The sequence below is a fragment of the Trematomus bernacchii genome, unplaced genomic scaffold (assembly GCF_902827165.1).
Source record: "Trematomus bernacchii unplaced genomic scaffold, fTreBer1.1, whole genome shotgun sequence".
In the NCBI taxonomy this organism is placed as follows: domain Eukaryota; kingdom Metazoa; phylum Chordata; class Actinopteri; order Perciformes; family Nototheniidae; genus Trematomus; species Trematomus bernacchii.
The window spans coordinates 10,371,394-10,386,899 of record NW_022988098.1 but is presented as its reverse complement, the minus strand read 5'-3'; the positions used below and the strand labels follow the sequence as shown (position 1 = coordinate 10,386,899).

The 15,506-nt window shown below is 39.5% G+C and overlaps 2 protein-coding genes across 2 annotated transcripts in view; one reads left to right on the top strand and one right to left on the bottom strand.

The window, feature by feature from the left end:
* Positions 1–15,506, top strand: part of LOC117475663 (nuclear factor 7, brain-like) — an 863,632-nt gene that overhangs the window by 392,916 nt on the left and 455,210 nt on the right. The gene's annotated exons all lie outside the window — the stretch shown is intronic.
* Positions 13,692–15,173, bottom strand: LOC117475378 (odorant receptor 131-2-like). Its single transcript, XM_034121523.1, has 2 exons — positions 15,048–15,173; positions 13,692–14,444 (listed from the first exon to the last, which is right to left on the bottom strand). Exon 2 carries the CDS (start codon positions 14,433–14,435, stop codon positions 13,692–13,694), a length of 744 nt encoding a protein of 247 aa, XP_033977414.1. The 5' UTR covers positions 14,436–14,444; positions 15,048–15,173.

Genomic DNA, 15,506 nt, shown 5'->3' with positions numbered 1-15,506 from the left:
TACATGGGGGTCAGTGGGTCCTCCCTCGCCCGTCTGCAGCTGGTGTAAAATGCTTCAGCAAGGCTTTTAACTGGCACACAGAAATATGACCACATTTCCCCCATTTTGGCTTCGCTCCAGTGGCTGCCAATACATTTTAGGACTAATTTCAAAATCCTTTTATTTACTTTTAAATCCCTAAATGGCATCCCAGCTAGCGGGGAACGTTGTCAAAACTTTGGCTAACATTACCTACAGGTTCTAATAATGTTTTAAAGAAACGTTTTAATCAGATTTTCAACTAACCTTTTTAGGATGTTTATTATTTCAAATAATGTTCCTATAAGGTTTAAGGTTAACTGCAACATAACGTTTTAACTGCAACATTCAGAGGATGTTTTGAGGATGTTATTGAGGCCTGAGATGACAGAAAGTGTTTTATAAAACGTTCCTTTAATGTGATATGTTAACAAAGGTGGAACGTTTTTCCTGCAACATTCTAAGGATGTTTTTTGGATGTTGTTGGGGTAACACATTACATATGTTCTTTTATAAAACATTCCCTCAATGTTACATGATAACAAAAGAAGAACATTTGCAAAGCAACATTCGGATAATGTTTTCAGGAGGTTATTCTTTTTTTATAAAACGTTCCTGTGATGGCAAATATTAACACGGTCAACGTCAGATTTATTTCTAGAGCGTTTTAAAAAATAAACTTGTTGTTTTTTAAAACGTTTGAAAAGGATGTTTTAAAAAAGATCTGAAACACAAAAAACAAACAAGCACGTAATTCATGATAAGTTGTAAGCAGATATTGCATGTTTGCGGTGGCATGTGTGAGTTCCCAGCTAGAAATGTTTGTTACCATTCGTTGTTCTAGGAATGTTTTCAGCGTGACGTTTTATTTTGGTTCCCAGAATATTCTTCTGAAAGGTAGGATAATATTCTCTAAAAACATTCTTAAAATGTTTGGTGATAACCTTCTTAACCTGTTACGCACAGCCCCCCCAGTACCGGGCGGATAAACGCGTCATTTGCAGGAAACAACGTCTAAGGAATCTTAATATTTAATAAACTATGAATGTTTTATATCCATGTAACGGGAATAAACTCAGCTAACTGATCTTTTTAAAAAAAAAATCCAAAAAAACCCCACAATGCTAACACTCAGCCTCTGAATTAGCCACGAGCGAAAAAATGTAACCTAAAACGGCACCTAAACTCACAATAACTCCCTTATTACTTATCCTAGGTGCACAGCCAACCACTCATTTTGCATCAGCTGGAGACACAGAATCGTTTGGTGCCCACCTCAACACTCAGTGATAAACATTTGCGACGCTATAAACGAAAGCGTACATCATAACATGTGGAGCTAGGTAGCTAGAAACGCTAACATGGCTTACCTTGGTCAAAACTGGTCTTCAATGGCATTAAAACGATAAAAAAAAAACGATGCTGCAGTTAATCCATAGGTTAATCCAATGTATCTGTGTCCTCTTTGAAATTATTTCGAATAATCCATAAGCAATAAAACTGCTTTTTCGTTTCCAAATGCCAGAGCTAGAAATAGGTCCACTCTGCTGCAAATGTACATGCGCGCAGCCCCCACCTTTTCTCTTCACAACGTGTGTGTGTGGGGGCCTCCCCCTTCGATTCTATTGGCTCTAACGGTCAGAAAGAGGTGTCAACCATCAAAAGCGAGCAAGGGGGGCCAGAGATATGGAAAAAAAAACATTTTCACCCAAATCACCTCAGAGGTGGAGTGGTTTTGGCTAAACCTCTCTAAAAAGGTCAAATGTCACTTGTTTTGCATCAATCTTGATACAGGGCACTTATTATATGTTGTACTTTTGATTCCTAAAGCTTTTAGTCTACTAACCCATCATCCAAGGGTCGTTTTCACTATCTGTAAAAAAGTATTTTTGGACGGACACTATCATTTACAGTTTTTTACTATGTAAAATCTGAATTTTCTTTAAAATAAAAAACATCTATATTGATTCTGACACTTCTACATCCAACTCACAGATGTACCCTTGCTTTGATAAAAGAAATTATTCATATAACCCTTTTAGAAGTTAAGTTGTAGTCATTTGTTTTGGGCATGTCATTTTCGAGCCTGAAACATGAAAAACAGGCTTGGTGCTTAACAGGTTAAGATGTTTTTGATAACCTTCTTAAGATGTTTTTGATAACATTGTTAGAACATTATGCCCTACTGTTCTTATAACGTTTTCAGCGGGACGTTTTATTTTGGTTCCCAGAATGTTCTTCTGAAATGTTGTGACGACCCCTGCATAGTTGTCTCCTGTGGTGTGCATGGCCCTTTAATGTTTCTCCTCTGCTTGTGACGCCCTGATTGGGGACACCTGACGCCCTGATTGAGGACACCTGACGGCTGGCGGAGGATTAAGAGGCCTGAACCAGAGTCTCGATCTCTCTCTCCCGCAGAGGACCTGACCTCGGAGCAGCCACATTGCTTCGTCTTTTGTTTTCCCTTTGTGTTAGTTTTTTAGTTTACGTTAAGCTTCTGTTAATAAATATATTTTTCATATATGTTCTCGTCCTTCCCACGCTTTTTGTTATGGCCAAGAGCCAAGCCATGACAGATGGGGGCTCGTCCACTTCTTTTATCTGTGATACAGCAACGGATAGGTAAGATTTGTGTGGGGAGTTGGTGCGCGTGTATAAACTTTGTTGGGAGCGCGTTTGCAGTGCGGCCGGTTTCTTTGTTTCGCCTCGTTGTGGGAAGGACATTAGATTTCAGATCGTTGTTTGGGGACTGATTTGATTACTTTGTGAAGCTTTGATTTGTTTAGTATTATATTCCGGGAGAGTGGTTGCTAGTTGTTCTTAGCCGTGGTCAGCTGTTTGTTTTGTTTTTGTTCTCCTTTTTCTCTCGTGGGGGTTTGTTGGTGCGTTGCAGGTGGAGCAGTGCGGAGCGGTGCGGAGTTTTCCCTGGCAGGTTAAGCGGCGGTTCCTTTGGGATTGTTGAGCGGGGTGTGTAGTGTTGCGGAGAAAGTGGTTGAAGCTTTGGCTTGGGAGCATGGCCGTGGTCTCAGTAGTGTTGCTAGCTTGCTAGTCGCTTTGCTGGGCCAGCAGTCTCCGGTGCATAAATACCCACCACAAGTAACTGCATGAAGACTAGGGAGGAGATCATCACGCATAATAAGCGTTGTGGTATCTGTCCGGTTTGTTTTTGTCTTTTTTTTTTTTTTTCTCTCATCTCTCGGTTTAAAGGTCCGGTGTTGTGTTCCGGTGAGGGGTCGTTGGAAGTTAATATGGCTGACGTAGAGGTATTTATTGAAGCTCCGTCTCAGGAGTTGCTTGGCACTTTTTCAAGAGAGCAGCTGCTCTTAATTGCTGAGCATTTCGCTGTGTCTATTGTCGGTGATAGAAGGGTGAAAGACAACATAAAAGACTCTATAGTGTCGACGTTAAGGGAGACGGGAGTTTTTGCTGCAAAGGAAGAGGGGGTTTTGTTAAAACCTCGTTTTCAGGCAAGTGCACTTTCTTTTGAGCAGCAGAGGGAAATGTTGTTGTTGCAGCAGGAACACGAAAAAATAAAGTGGGAACATGACAGAGTAAAATATGAACGTGACCAGGAACATGACAAAATGAAGTATGAGTTGGGAATTGAAAAGGAAATCACAGTGGAGCGGATGCGACAAGAATCTGAGAAAGCCAAGATAGAGTTGGAGGGACATCGTCTGGCTATTCTCAGAGATGGCGCGTTGTCCGGTGAGGGGCAGGGTGAACAGGTGCCCAGGTCTCCTCATCGCTTTGATGTTAATAACCTGCGCTTGCTGCCTCACTTTAATGAAGGTGATCCCGACACGTTTTTTTTGTTGTTTGAACGTGTAGCTAGGGCTAGAGATTGGCCTGATGCGGACTGCGCTCTGATGCTTCAGTATCTTCTCACAGGACAAGCGCAGTCTGCATATTCCTCTTTATGTCTGGAAGATAGCTCTAGCTATAGTAAAATAAAATCAGCGGTGCTAAGAGCATATGAACTCGTGCCAGAGGCCTATCGACAGCGTTTTAGGTCCTTTGAGCAAAAACAAGATCAAACATATGTGGAGATGGCGAGGGATTTGTCTGTTCATTTTAAGCGTTGGTTAACTGCTCTTGACGTCACTACTTTTGACGATTTGTGTGAGCTCATGACTTTGGAACAGTTCAAAAATATTCTTCCTGACAAGATTGCTACTTACATAACAGAACACAGGGTCACTTCTGCGGCTGAAGCTGCTGTGGCAGCTGATGAGTTTGTGTTGCTTCATACAGATGAAGCGTCTTATTTTGGACAGTTTAAAGTGCGAGGGTCGTGATCGGTTCATGCACGTTCCGTGATGGCCGGCCGGCCCCCAGTCAGACTTGATACCGCCCCCATGATAAATACATTTAATTATTGTGAAGCCAGCTGCAATGGATCATTGATCCACCAGGGGGTGCAGTGGGGTTCCACACTGGAGTCATGTGAAATCAACTTCTAAATAATAGATGTTGTTTAGTCGGAAAAAACGAACGAGCCGGCTCTCCCGATTTTTAATCCTAATTTAATCATCATCATTGATGTTTATGTTCGCCGAATTGACATGAAATCACTGACAAATATGAATATTCTGTATTCAACTTCATTGAAACGATCAGGATGGGTGTTATTTTTCCCCACAATGACCAAGTCGCTGCAAATGATCCCATGTATTACATGTACATGGCCACATTCTCAACAAAGTTACGTAACGAAACATTCTGTATTCCTTGCTTACTTTTTATTTAATGCTTTATAACAGCTGGAATAGTTCGTTTAGAACAGGCACCTCACTCGCAATCTGCTCCTCCGCAACGCCTACCACCTACCTCCGGCTGAAATTATGAATGTACAGTAAGGCATAGTAATCATAGATAACACGGCAGGGTCCGTTACAGTTTGTTTTCATCTGATTTCAAATATTTCAAATGTCTGAAGTTAATAAATACATTCTCAGTGTTCAAGTCAATAATAGTCATATAAGAAAAGTACTGATCTAATAACAGAGATTTTATAAGGACTTTTCAATGTTCGACATCGCTCATGTGAAATACAGTAAACTGGATGTTGTGGTGCCGAGAGGCGGGGTATCAAAAGTACAAGCTAAACTTTTATTTAGCATCTGAACACACTTGTAAACAACGTGATGCCCGGGAAGCGAAGACCCGGCGGAAACAGCTGGTCTGGTTCACTAAAATGTCCGTGTACAGTATATCTGGTACTAATGTATAGCGGATCTTTGTTAAGATCCATATGTCAGTAGAGATGGGATGGCAGAAGGTGCTATATATATATATATATATATATATATATATATATATATATATATATATATATATATATATATATATATATATATATATATATATATATATATATATATATATATATATATATAATTCCAAAGCTGGTAAAGACCTTTCAAATTTAGCAATAATAGTCATATAAGAAAAGTACTGATTTGTTCTTGAATCAACTTTTTTATGGAAAATGTTTTATGTAATTTTATTTCATTTTAAATAAAATGAAAGACATTCACAGTTAATGTAATTAGATATACATTATTAATGCCATACATTTTTAAATGTAATTAGATATATATTATTAATGCCATACATTTTTGCATAAATATTTATTCAGTATGATAGCTGTCTAACAGAAGTTAAATCCATTTCTCACTTATTCTGACAATGTACTTAACCCCAAATAAAAGAACCCAATAAAAATAGTTGTTAAATAATAGTGAAGTCACGTTGTAATAACAATAACTCATCTCTCTCGGTTTTTTTTGTTTTCTTTGTGTGCTTTGCCAAAAGCCACTGTGTCAAGTGTCCTAGTTGGGTTACCGTAACGAACAGCAGCCGGCTCTCGATTTTTAATCCTAATTTAATCGTTTATGTTCGCCGAATTGACATGAAATCACTGACAAATATGAATATACTGTATTCAACTTCATTAAAATGTTATTAACGTGCCTAAACTCAGTAATTCACTAAAAATTACTGATCCCTCCGCGTCCGTTGTTACCGTTTTTTAAACAGTCAGAATGAAACGGCAGCTCTCAGCTGTGTGTTCACACTCCTAACTCTGATCTTTCTTTTCCAACAGTTAAGTTAACTGTAGGTTACTCTGAGTGACAAGCTTACAGTTAGTGAAGTAACACTTTTTTTTTGTGAGTCACGACCTCGCTGTTTCATTCTAACATAACGCTCCAAATATGACTGTTTCCACTCGGACTTCAATACAGCAACACCATTGTTTGGTTTCCATGGTAGCGTGTCTCTTTAGTAGCGTGCACTCCTTTCCTGTAAATTACAGGTCCAGCCAGGCAAAACAGTAATATGAAATATGAACGTTAGTTTTTAACTGAAATGATCAAATAAAGTCAAAATGTCACAGTGTTTACAAACATTGACCATACCGTTCACCAGCCCCCACCCCACTCTTTGTTTAAAACGAATTGGCCATCGGAATGTGTGTGTCCCAACCCCCCCCTGTGATATCTCTTCACAGGGGGGAGAGAGTTAGACGCTCGTGAATTGTCAAGGGGGGGGGGGCCTCTCTGCACGGAGGAGCCGCGGAGAAGTGAATCACAGTGATCTGCTATTTTAAAGTAAATTCAACACATATCGACCCTAAATATAGCATATATTAAGAACGAGAAAGTGTTAACATCGTTTTTTGTAAACATATGACCAATGTGCGAGGGTGATGACATCAGAGCATCGTCCTATGGGCTTAGCCCCGGACAGGTACAACAGGTATTCACTCAGAGGGGGGTAGTTACCCATTTACATGTCAAAAAGCAACATACAGTAGGCGGGTGGGGGATGGTGAACGTTTACATTTCTCTACAGCAGTGGTTCCCAAACTTTTTGTGCCCAAGGCACACCAAAGGACAAGTAAAAATCTCAAGGCACACCTATTGTGCGAAATAGCCCTTATAACACGTGTTATCACTCATATCATGTAAAATATCTGTAAATGTGCATAATTATTTACTAATGCCAAATAAAATGTATAGATAGAACAATCAGTGGTTCAAGTTAGTATATTCCTCAGTGTAACATATCCACTAGTTGCAAAGCTTAAACATTTTTATATATTTTTTTATTTTAAGGGAAAGGATGTTTTCACTACTCAGTTTGTCAACTATGTTACGGACAAACTTGATGTCATTACAATCATTTGATTAAGTCCTGCACTTCAAGTAAAATCAAATTTGAAAGGCTCTTGAGTCTATTCTACCATATATCCAAAGATTTTTTAAAGTTTAAAAAATAATTGTATTAAAGTTTTGTTTTTTCATGTGATATGTTCAGCACTGTCATTACGTTTAGGGATATTTTGTATTATAAAACTACCATACAGGTCATTTTGATAGTTTTAAGAGATGTCATGTAAAACTCCAACCTGTGTAGATATACATTATACTATAAAGGATATCAGAAGCACTATTTTAGATATTTTAAATTTGAAAAAATGAGGTGCAACATAGTTGACAATGAAAGTCAAACATTTGACGCAAATAACATAGTTGACTGGACACATTATTAACCATCAGCACTATGTTAATTTCAAGGCAGAAGTGCAAAATTCCATTGATAATGATGTGTAATGACGTCTACATGTCGTACAAATTGTCAACTAGGTTACCTGTCAACTAAGTTACTACAGTTATTACAGTACTGGGTAACTCAGTTGACAGGTAACCTAGTTGACAATTTCCCTATTTTGACCCATCATTTCAATGGTAGGCCTTGCCTGGATGACCACATGTCATTTTCTTGAACAGGTTAACATCACATTTGCACATATAATTGAATTAAAATCATTAAACAATTGTAAACCATAACAATGTACGTAACATTGTTGATTGTCAATGAGTATATTAATTGACCATGTGCTATTATACATAAAATATTGTAAAAATGTAGAGGACAATCACCACAGTGTGTTCAAAATGTCTGCCAAAGAGGAACATGGCATCATGTGATGCTGGTGACATGGTATTGGGACAAACAATTTTTGAGTTAAAGGGGGAAGTTCTGTTAGTAACATAGTTGACAGAACTTTTGCGGACATTCATATATTAAGATATTTAAATTATTTAAAGGGGGAAATCAATTAAAAATATGTTATTATTCTTTAGTATTTAGACTTTTGAAATAAATGAATCATTTTTTAAATTTACTTTAATGGTTTTTATTCATTATTTTGAATCCAAGACACCCTCAACTGAAAAACGGACATAGCAAAAACTGACAATTTAAGAACATCATGACACATTTCAAGCTAAATAAAGCATAGGATGCACATAATGTTTGTGTGATATTATAACATGCTTTCCAATAATAGGCAAAATATGATATTTTTGAAGAAAATAGTTAGAATAATTATAATTATCATCAATGGACATCAATGGACATGGAATGTACCCTAAATTGTAGAATCACTCAGCAGTTACATACACCAAACCTTCCAGTTATATTCCTATCAATATTATGAAGGCTTTTACAGAAGGGTTTGGTCATATATAATTCATAGCCTGAATTATATAACATTTTATACCTAAAAACATGGTGAAAATTGATATTTTAGGGCTGTTGACAGTATTTTCTGATTTATGGAGTGATACAAAGAGATATCCAAAATCCCTTCTGTAAAAGCCTTAGATACTAATATGACTACAAAATGAAACAATAATTTTGATCCTGGCTTTATCCAAAGTTCAGATTTCGGTTCCTGAAATGTGTTAAAATATGCGCATATCTCATGAGATAATGGTTCATTTGGATATTTAAACATGCTATTTCAGAAAACTTGTAATACAAAAAACAATTGCCTTATTGTAAGTAATTAACTGGAGAAATATTTAGCTGATATCTTTAAGTTAAAAATACCCTATTCACCTGGGGTGTCTCGCCTTAATTAGATGTTTGATAAGTGCAGATCACATAGTAAAACACGTACACAGATACATTATTTTGTATTTTTATTAAATTCGACAATGTCAATTTCACTTTCCACTATGTCCACCGTTGTTTTTCACAACCAATGGCAGAACTTTATTGAGGCCTGTAATTAGTCAACTACAGGTCTCTTGAGTCAGTCTTTTTCTTCCAAAAAGCTTGTGACAAGATGTTATTGCTCTTGGGGCATTAAAAACAAGATTTTAACTTTAGTTTTTTATATAATATCTGCATTTTCTATTGTGAAAAACTAAGTCTTAGTTATTTAATATATAGCGCCATCTCCTGGTTAAACCCTGAAATTGGAGAATAGTGGGAGGGCCTAACATTCCTGAATACTGGTCTTTGGCAGGCAACTGGCTGGCAACTGGCTGGCAGTCGGCAGGAAGCTGTATGCTGGGGTCCAAAATAAGAGGCTCCATCTGTAAGAGCAGGTTCGGAGGGCGCTCTGGTGCCCTAACTGTTTTTGAAGGAAGTAGAAAGGCTGTTGATGTTGGTTCATTTGGGATGGAGCCAAGGAAATTGGGTTTGGTCAAATCTGAGGTGGATAATAATGATATTTGCCACTACTGTCGTGAAAAAGGCCATTGGAAGGCAGATTGTCCTGTGCTTAGAGCAAAATCTGAGGGAGGAAGATATTTTGTTGGGCCTGTTGCGTTAGCTGCTCCTGTGAAAAGCTGCTGTGTTGCCGATGTGCTTACATCCCACTTATGTGGATCTGAGGTTTTGGCATCTTATGCTCCATTTATACGAGACGGCTTGGTGTCATTGGTAGGTAGTAATGTCAGAGTTCCAATCAAAATCTTGCGAGACACAGGGGCTTTTGATTCCTATATTGTTGACTCTGTTTTGCCTTTGTCTTATGAAAGTGACACTGGTGACACCGTTCTGAGTTGGGGAATGGGATTAAAAGTTCTTCCTATTCCTGTTCATAGGATGTATATTGACTGTGATCTTGTTAAGGGTGAGGTGGCTGTTGGTGTACGTCCAGCTTTGCCAATCGAGGGGATACACTTCATCCTGGGCAACGGTTTGGCAGGTAGCAGAGTCTGGACTGATGTTCCCCCTGCGTTTTTAGTCACTGGCGGTCCGATTGAGTCATGGTCTGAGGAGAGCTCTACAGTGTTGGCAGACGTCACGTCCTCTTGTGTGACCACTCGTGCTATGGACAAAAATATGTTTGGAAACCAGAAGACCAAGCATTGTCCCACTAGTCAAAGTGGTCGTGGCGGCGGTGGCGTTGATGGTGGTCGTGGTGGCGGCAGCGTTGATGGTGGTCGTGGCGGCGGCAGCAGGGGTCGAGGAAGAGGCAAGGAAATGTCCTGCTATCGGTGTGGAGACCAAGGACACATGGCTCGTGACTGTGGGCATGCCAACGACCGGAAGTGCTATTCCTGCGGTGGGCTTGGTCACATCCAGAGACGGTGCAGTAGGGTGAAATGTTACAGGTGTGGCGACATTGGCCACGTTGCGGTGCAGTGCAGTAAAGCCAGTGAAACTAACTGCTACAACTGAGGAAACATGGGCCGTGACGGTAATGTATTGTCTGTCATACTGTTCGATAAATCGTTCTCGCTCTGCCCATCCTTTTAAAGTGTGCTTCTCAGGTAGCTTACCTGAGTTGCTGAAGATGTGGCTGGGTGTTGGAGGAGCAATTGGTGGTTTTGTTGGAGGTGGGGTGCATTATGTCTTGTGTTTTTGTTGTTCATTACTGGTGTTTTTTTTTTTGGCAGGGTTGGTATTGGTGTGCCGGTGGTCCTGGGGACACCGACTTTAAGGGGGGGGGTGTGACGACCCCTGCCTTGTTGTCTCCTGTGGTGTGCATGGCCCTTTAATGTTTCTCCTCTGCTTGTGACGCCCTGATTGGGGACACCTGACGCCCTGATTGAGGACACCTGACGGCTGGCGGAGGATTAAGAGGCCTGAGCCAGAGTCTCGATCTCTCTCTCCCGCAGAGGACCTGACCTCGGAGCAGCCACATCGCTTCGTCTTTTGTTTTCCCTTTGTGTTAGTTTTTTAGTTTACGTTAAGCTTCTGTTAATAAATATATTTTTCATATATGTTTTCGTCCTTCCCACGCTGTTTGTTATGGCCAAGAGCCAGGCCATGACAATGTAGGATAACGTTCTCTAAAAACATTCTTAAAATGTTTGGTGATAACCTTCAGAAGATGTTTTTAATAAACGTCTTAACCTGTTACGCACGGCCCCCCCGGTACCGGGCGGATAAACGCGTCATTTGCAGGATACAACGTCTAAGGAATCTTAATATTTAATAAACTATGAATGTTTTATATCCATGTAACGGGAAGAAACTCAGCTAACTGATCTTTTTAATTTTTTTTCTCCAAAAAAACCCCACAATGCTAACACTCAGCCTCTGAATTAGCCACGAGCGAAAAAATGTAACCTAAAACGGCACTTAAACTCACAATAACTCCCTTATTACTTATCCTAGATGCACAGCCAACCACTCGTTTTTGGTCTCCTGGAGACACAGAATCTAGGGGTGCCCACCTCAACACTCAGTGATAAACATTTGCGACGCTATAAACGAAAGCGTACATCATAACATGTGGAGCTAGGTAGCTAGAAACGCTAACATGGCTTACCTTGGTCAAAACTGGTCTTCAATGGCATTAAAACGATAAAAAAACGATGCTGCAGTTAATCCATAGGTTAATCCAATGTATCTGTGCCCTCTTTGAAATGATTTCTGATAATCCATAAGCAATAAAACTGCTTTTTCGTTTCCAAATTCCAGAGCTAGAGATCGGTCCACTCTGCTGCACATTTACATGCGCGCAGCCCCCACCTTTTCTCTTCACAACGTGTGTGTGTGGGGGCCTCCCCCTTCGATTCTATTGGCTCTAACGGTCAGAAACAGGTGTCAACTATCCAAATCGAGCAAGGGGGGCCAGAGATATGGAAAAAAAAACATTTTCACCCAAATCACCTCAGAGGTGGGGTGGTTTTGGCTAAACCTCTCTAAAAAGGTCAAATGTCACGTGTTTTGCATCAATCTTGATACAGGGTACTTATTATATGTTGTACTTTGGATTCCTAAAGCTTTTAGTCTACTAACCCATCATCCAAGGGTAGTTTTCACTATCTGTAAAAAATAATCTTTGGACGGACACTATAATTTACAGTTTTTTACTATGTAAAATCTGAATTTTCTTTAAAATAAAAAACATTTATATTGATTCTGACACTTTTACATCCAACTCACCGATGTAACCTTGCTTTGATAAAAGAAATTATTCATATAACCCTTTTAGAAGTTAAGTTGTATTCATTTGTTTTGGGCATGTCATTTTCGAGCCTGAAACATGAAAAACAGGCTTGGTGCTTAACAGGTTAAAATGTTTTTGATAACCTTCTTAAGATGTTTTTGATAACATTGTTAGAACATTATGTCCTACTGTTCTTAAAACGTTTTCAGCGGGACGTTTTATTTTGGTTCCCAGAATGTTCTTCTGAAAGGTAAGATAACGTTCTCTAAAAACATTATTAACATTTTTGGTGAGAACTTTCTTAAGATGTATGAGCGCATTGAGACAATGAATAGGACGTATAAAAACGAATTTGCATGCCAATATTCACTCACAAGCACTTATAATCACACTAAGGTATGTAGGCCCACAGTATTCATAATATCATATGTGTAAAATATCAGAAAATTATCACACTTTTTTCTGACTATATAGGTTGTGTCTCGTATGTAGGTTCTAACTGTTAGATAAGCTATCTAGCCGTGTGTGGTTTGTGAGGGCTGCGTATAAACAGTGTCCGCTGTTTATGCATATTGGATCAAAATCGTTATTGCACCCTTTAGATTTGAGACCGACAGACATATAGAAGAACGGACCGACTGTCACTGCCCGTCCCTGAAACCCCTGTTAGTGTTTGTATGTGTTTGTTTCTACTGTGTGTCTCTCTCTCTCCCCCACCTGCCTGCTGGTCTGCTCTACACGGCTGGGAGCAATCTCCAATCAACCACACCTGCAACCTGCTCATCAGTCACACTATGAGAGCCTGCAGCCTGCACTCATTCCCTGCCGGATTGTTGCCGTGAACGGTGTGTTGCATATCGCTCTAGCTTTTTACCAGCATATTCTTTGAAAACTTTGCCTGCTTTTGCCTCACAAAAATGTTGATGTCTCTCCCAGGAGGAATCCAAGGCCTTCCACACTCCCAAGACCAGCCAGGCCTCTCCACCCTGGAACAACTGTTTCCCACTGCCGCCATAACCAACCTCCACTCCCAGCTCCCCTTTTCTAATAAACAAATGTTACTTTCACCAGCTGATTCCAAGTCTGATTCTGGGTCCCCTCCAGTACATATGACACCGACAGTGACTTGTACTAGCTGCTGGTCGCATTTAAAAGAAAAAGAAAAGACTTCTGATAAATCGGAACGATAAAGCACGTTATCCTACTCTAAAATAATAACATTCTGGCAACATAAACAAATCTAACTTGCAGCTGAAAACGTTTTAAGAATAGTAGGGCATAATGTTCTAACAATGTTATCAAAAACATCTTAAGTTTATCACCAAACATTTTAAGAATGTTTTTAGAGAACGTTATCCTACCGTTAAGAAGAACATTCTGGGAACCAAAAGAAAACTTCCCGCTGAAAACATTCCTAGAACAGTGAATGGTAACATTCTCAGAATGTTTTTAAAACCAAACATTTCTAGCTGGGTAAGTATTTCCTCAGGTACTTCCTGAACATCTTGTCTCTCAGCCCGTAAACCAGCGGACTGATGAGTCGAGGCAGAACGTGGATGAGTATTGAAATGATGAAGCGAATGGTCAGCACTCCTCTGGGGAAAAGAAACGTGAGACCCTCGATGGATAAGAAGAAAACATATGTCAGCATGCAGAGCAGCAGCTGGAATCCGTGCAGCAACACTGTGTTTCTCGCCTTTTTATTATCCGCCGCCACTAACTTCGCTGCGCAGATTATCTGGAAGTACGTGTAAAAAAGAGTGAGCCAAATGATCACCAGACACACGATGTTGGACACGTCTCGCCTCTCTTTAAGCATGGGGTTTCTGAAGATGTTTGGCATGAAACAAAACACCCTGGAGCGAAAGAAGTCCAGGGACTCGGTGGCCAAAGCGTTGAAAATATCCGGAAGTACGGTGAGGAGTCCGATCAGCCACATGAGGCCGATAACGGCGTATGTTTTCCGCACCGTGCAGATGAGGGAGTGTCTGAGAGGGAAGCACACGGCGATGTAACACTCCACCGCCATCACAGCCAGCGTGAACGGGTTGTTGACGTCGGATAATATGGCGATGCTGAGCAGGAACATGCAGAAGGAGACGTTGAGCGTGTAGACTATGTAACTCAGGACATAGACCAGAGTGAAGGTGGTGAGCAGGATCATGTCGTTCAGAACCAGGTGGATGTACAGGATGTAGCGAGGGTTCATGTTGAAAACCTAGAGGAAAAGAGACAAATATAGATATCATACTATATAATCAAGTGTTAAATCAGACTTTAGTTCCACCTGGAGTAAATTCACAAGCTACCCTGCAGTATACAAAGTCATTCAAACTAGCTGCACCTTTACCAGCATTGATAACACTTTAATGATCAATCATTATAAAACATATCATATATATTATTCTGAAATGGACCAATCTGCACAATGACTACTTTTACTGTCGCTACTTTAACTATATTTTGATGATAATACTTTTCTACTTTTACTTGAGTAACATTTTGAAGGCAGGACTTTTACTGTGACAGAGTATTCATACACTCTGGTACTTCTACTTTTACTCAAGTACAAGATCTGAGTACTTCTACTTTTACTCAAAAACAAGATCTGAGTACTTCTAGTTTTACTCAAAACAAGATCTGAGTACTTCTAGTTTTACTCAAAAACAAGATCTGAGTACTTCTCCCACCTCTGCTGAAGTTGCTATATTGTTATAATAAAGCTCCTTATAAAGACATAGAAACATTGCTATTTTTCTAATTAAAAAAGCTCCAAACAACGCATTTTAAACATCCATTCACAAGTGTTAAATGTATGTACCTGGTGTTTCCTGAAGGTGTGCACCAGCGTGCCATTGATGAAGTTGATGAAGATGCAGAGAACCACGGTGACAACATTCTTGATTATCGCCACGTTCAAACTGTCCCGGTACACGACGGTGGTGAAATTACTCATGCGGAGACAAGCTGAGAAAACAACAAGAAGAGATACAAAACAACATCAAGATGATGCAAACATAATGGACAAAAAGTTCTACAAATGGAAATAAAACAACAAAATAGGCACTTAACTAAGAACTACAAAACAACTACAAAAACAGCAAAGATTTGGCCAAAAAGGAGTTTATGAAATGTTGGATCTGCATTATTTTCTCAATTGTTATCAAAGGTTTAACAGACAATATAGTGATCTTCAAAGTATGGCTATCAAAAAACATATAATATAAGTAATGCTTGTTATTTATCAGCAGTTCAAAGCACTTTTACCAGAAATTAATAT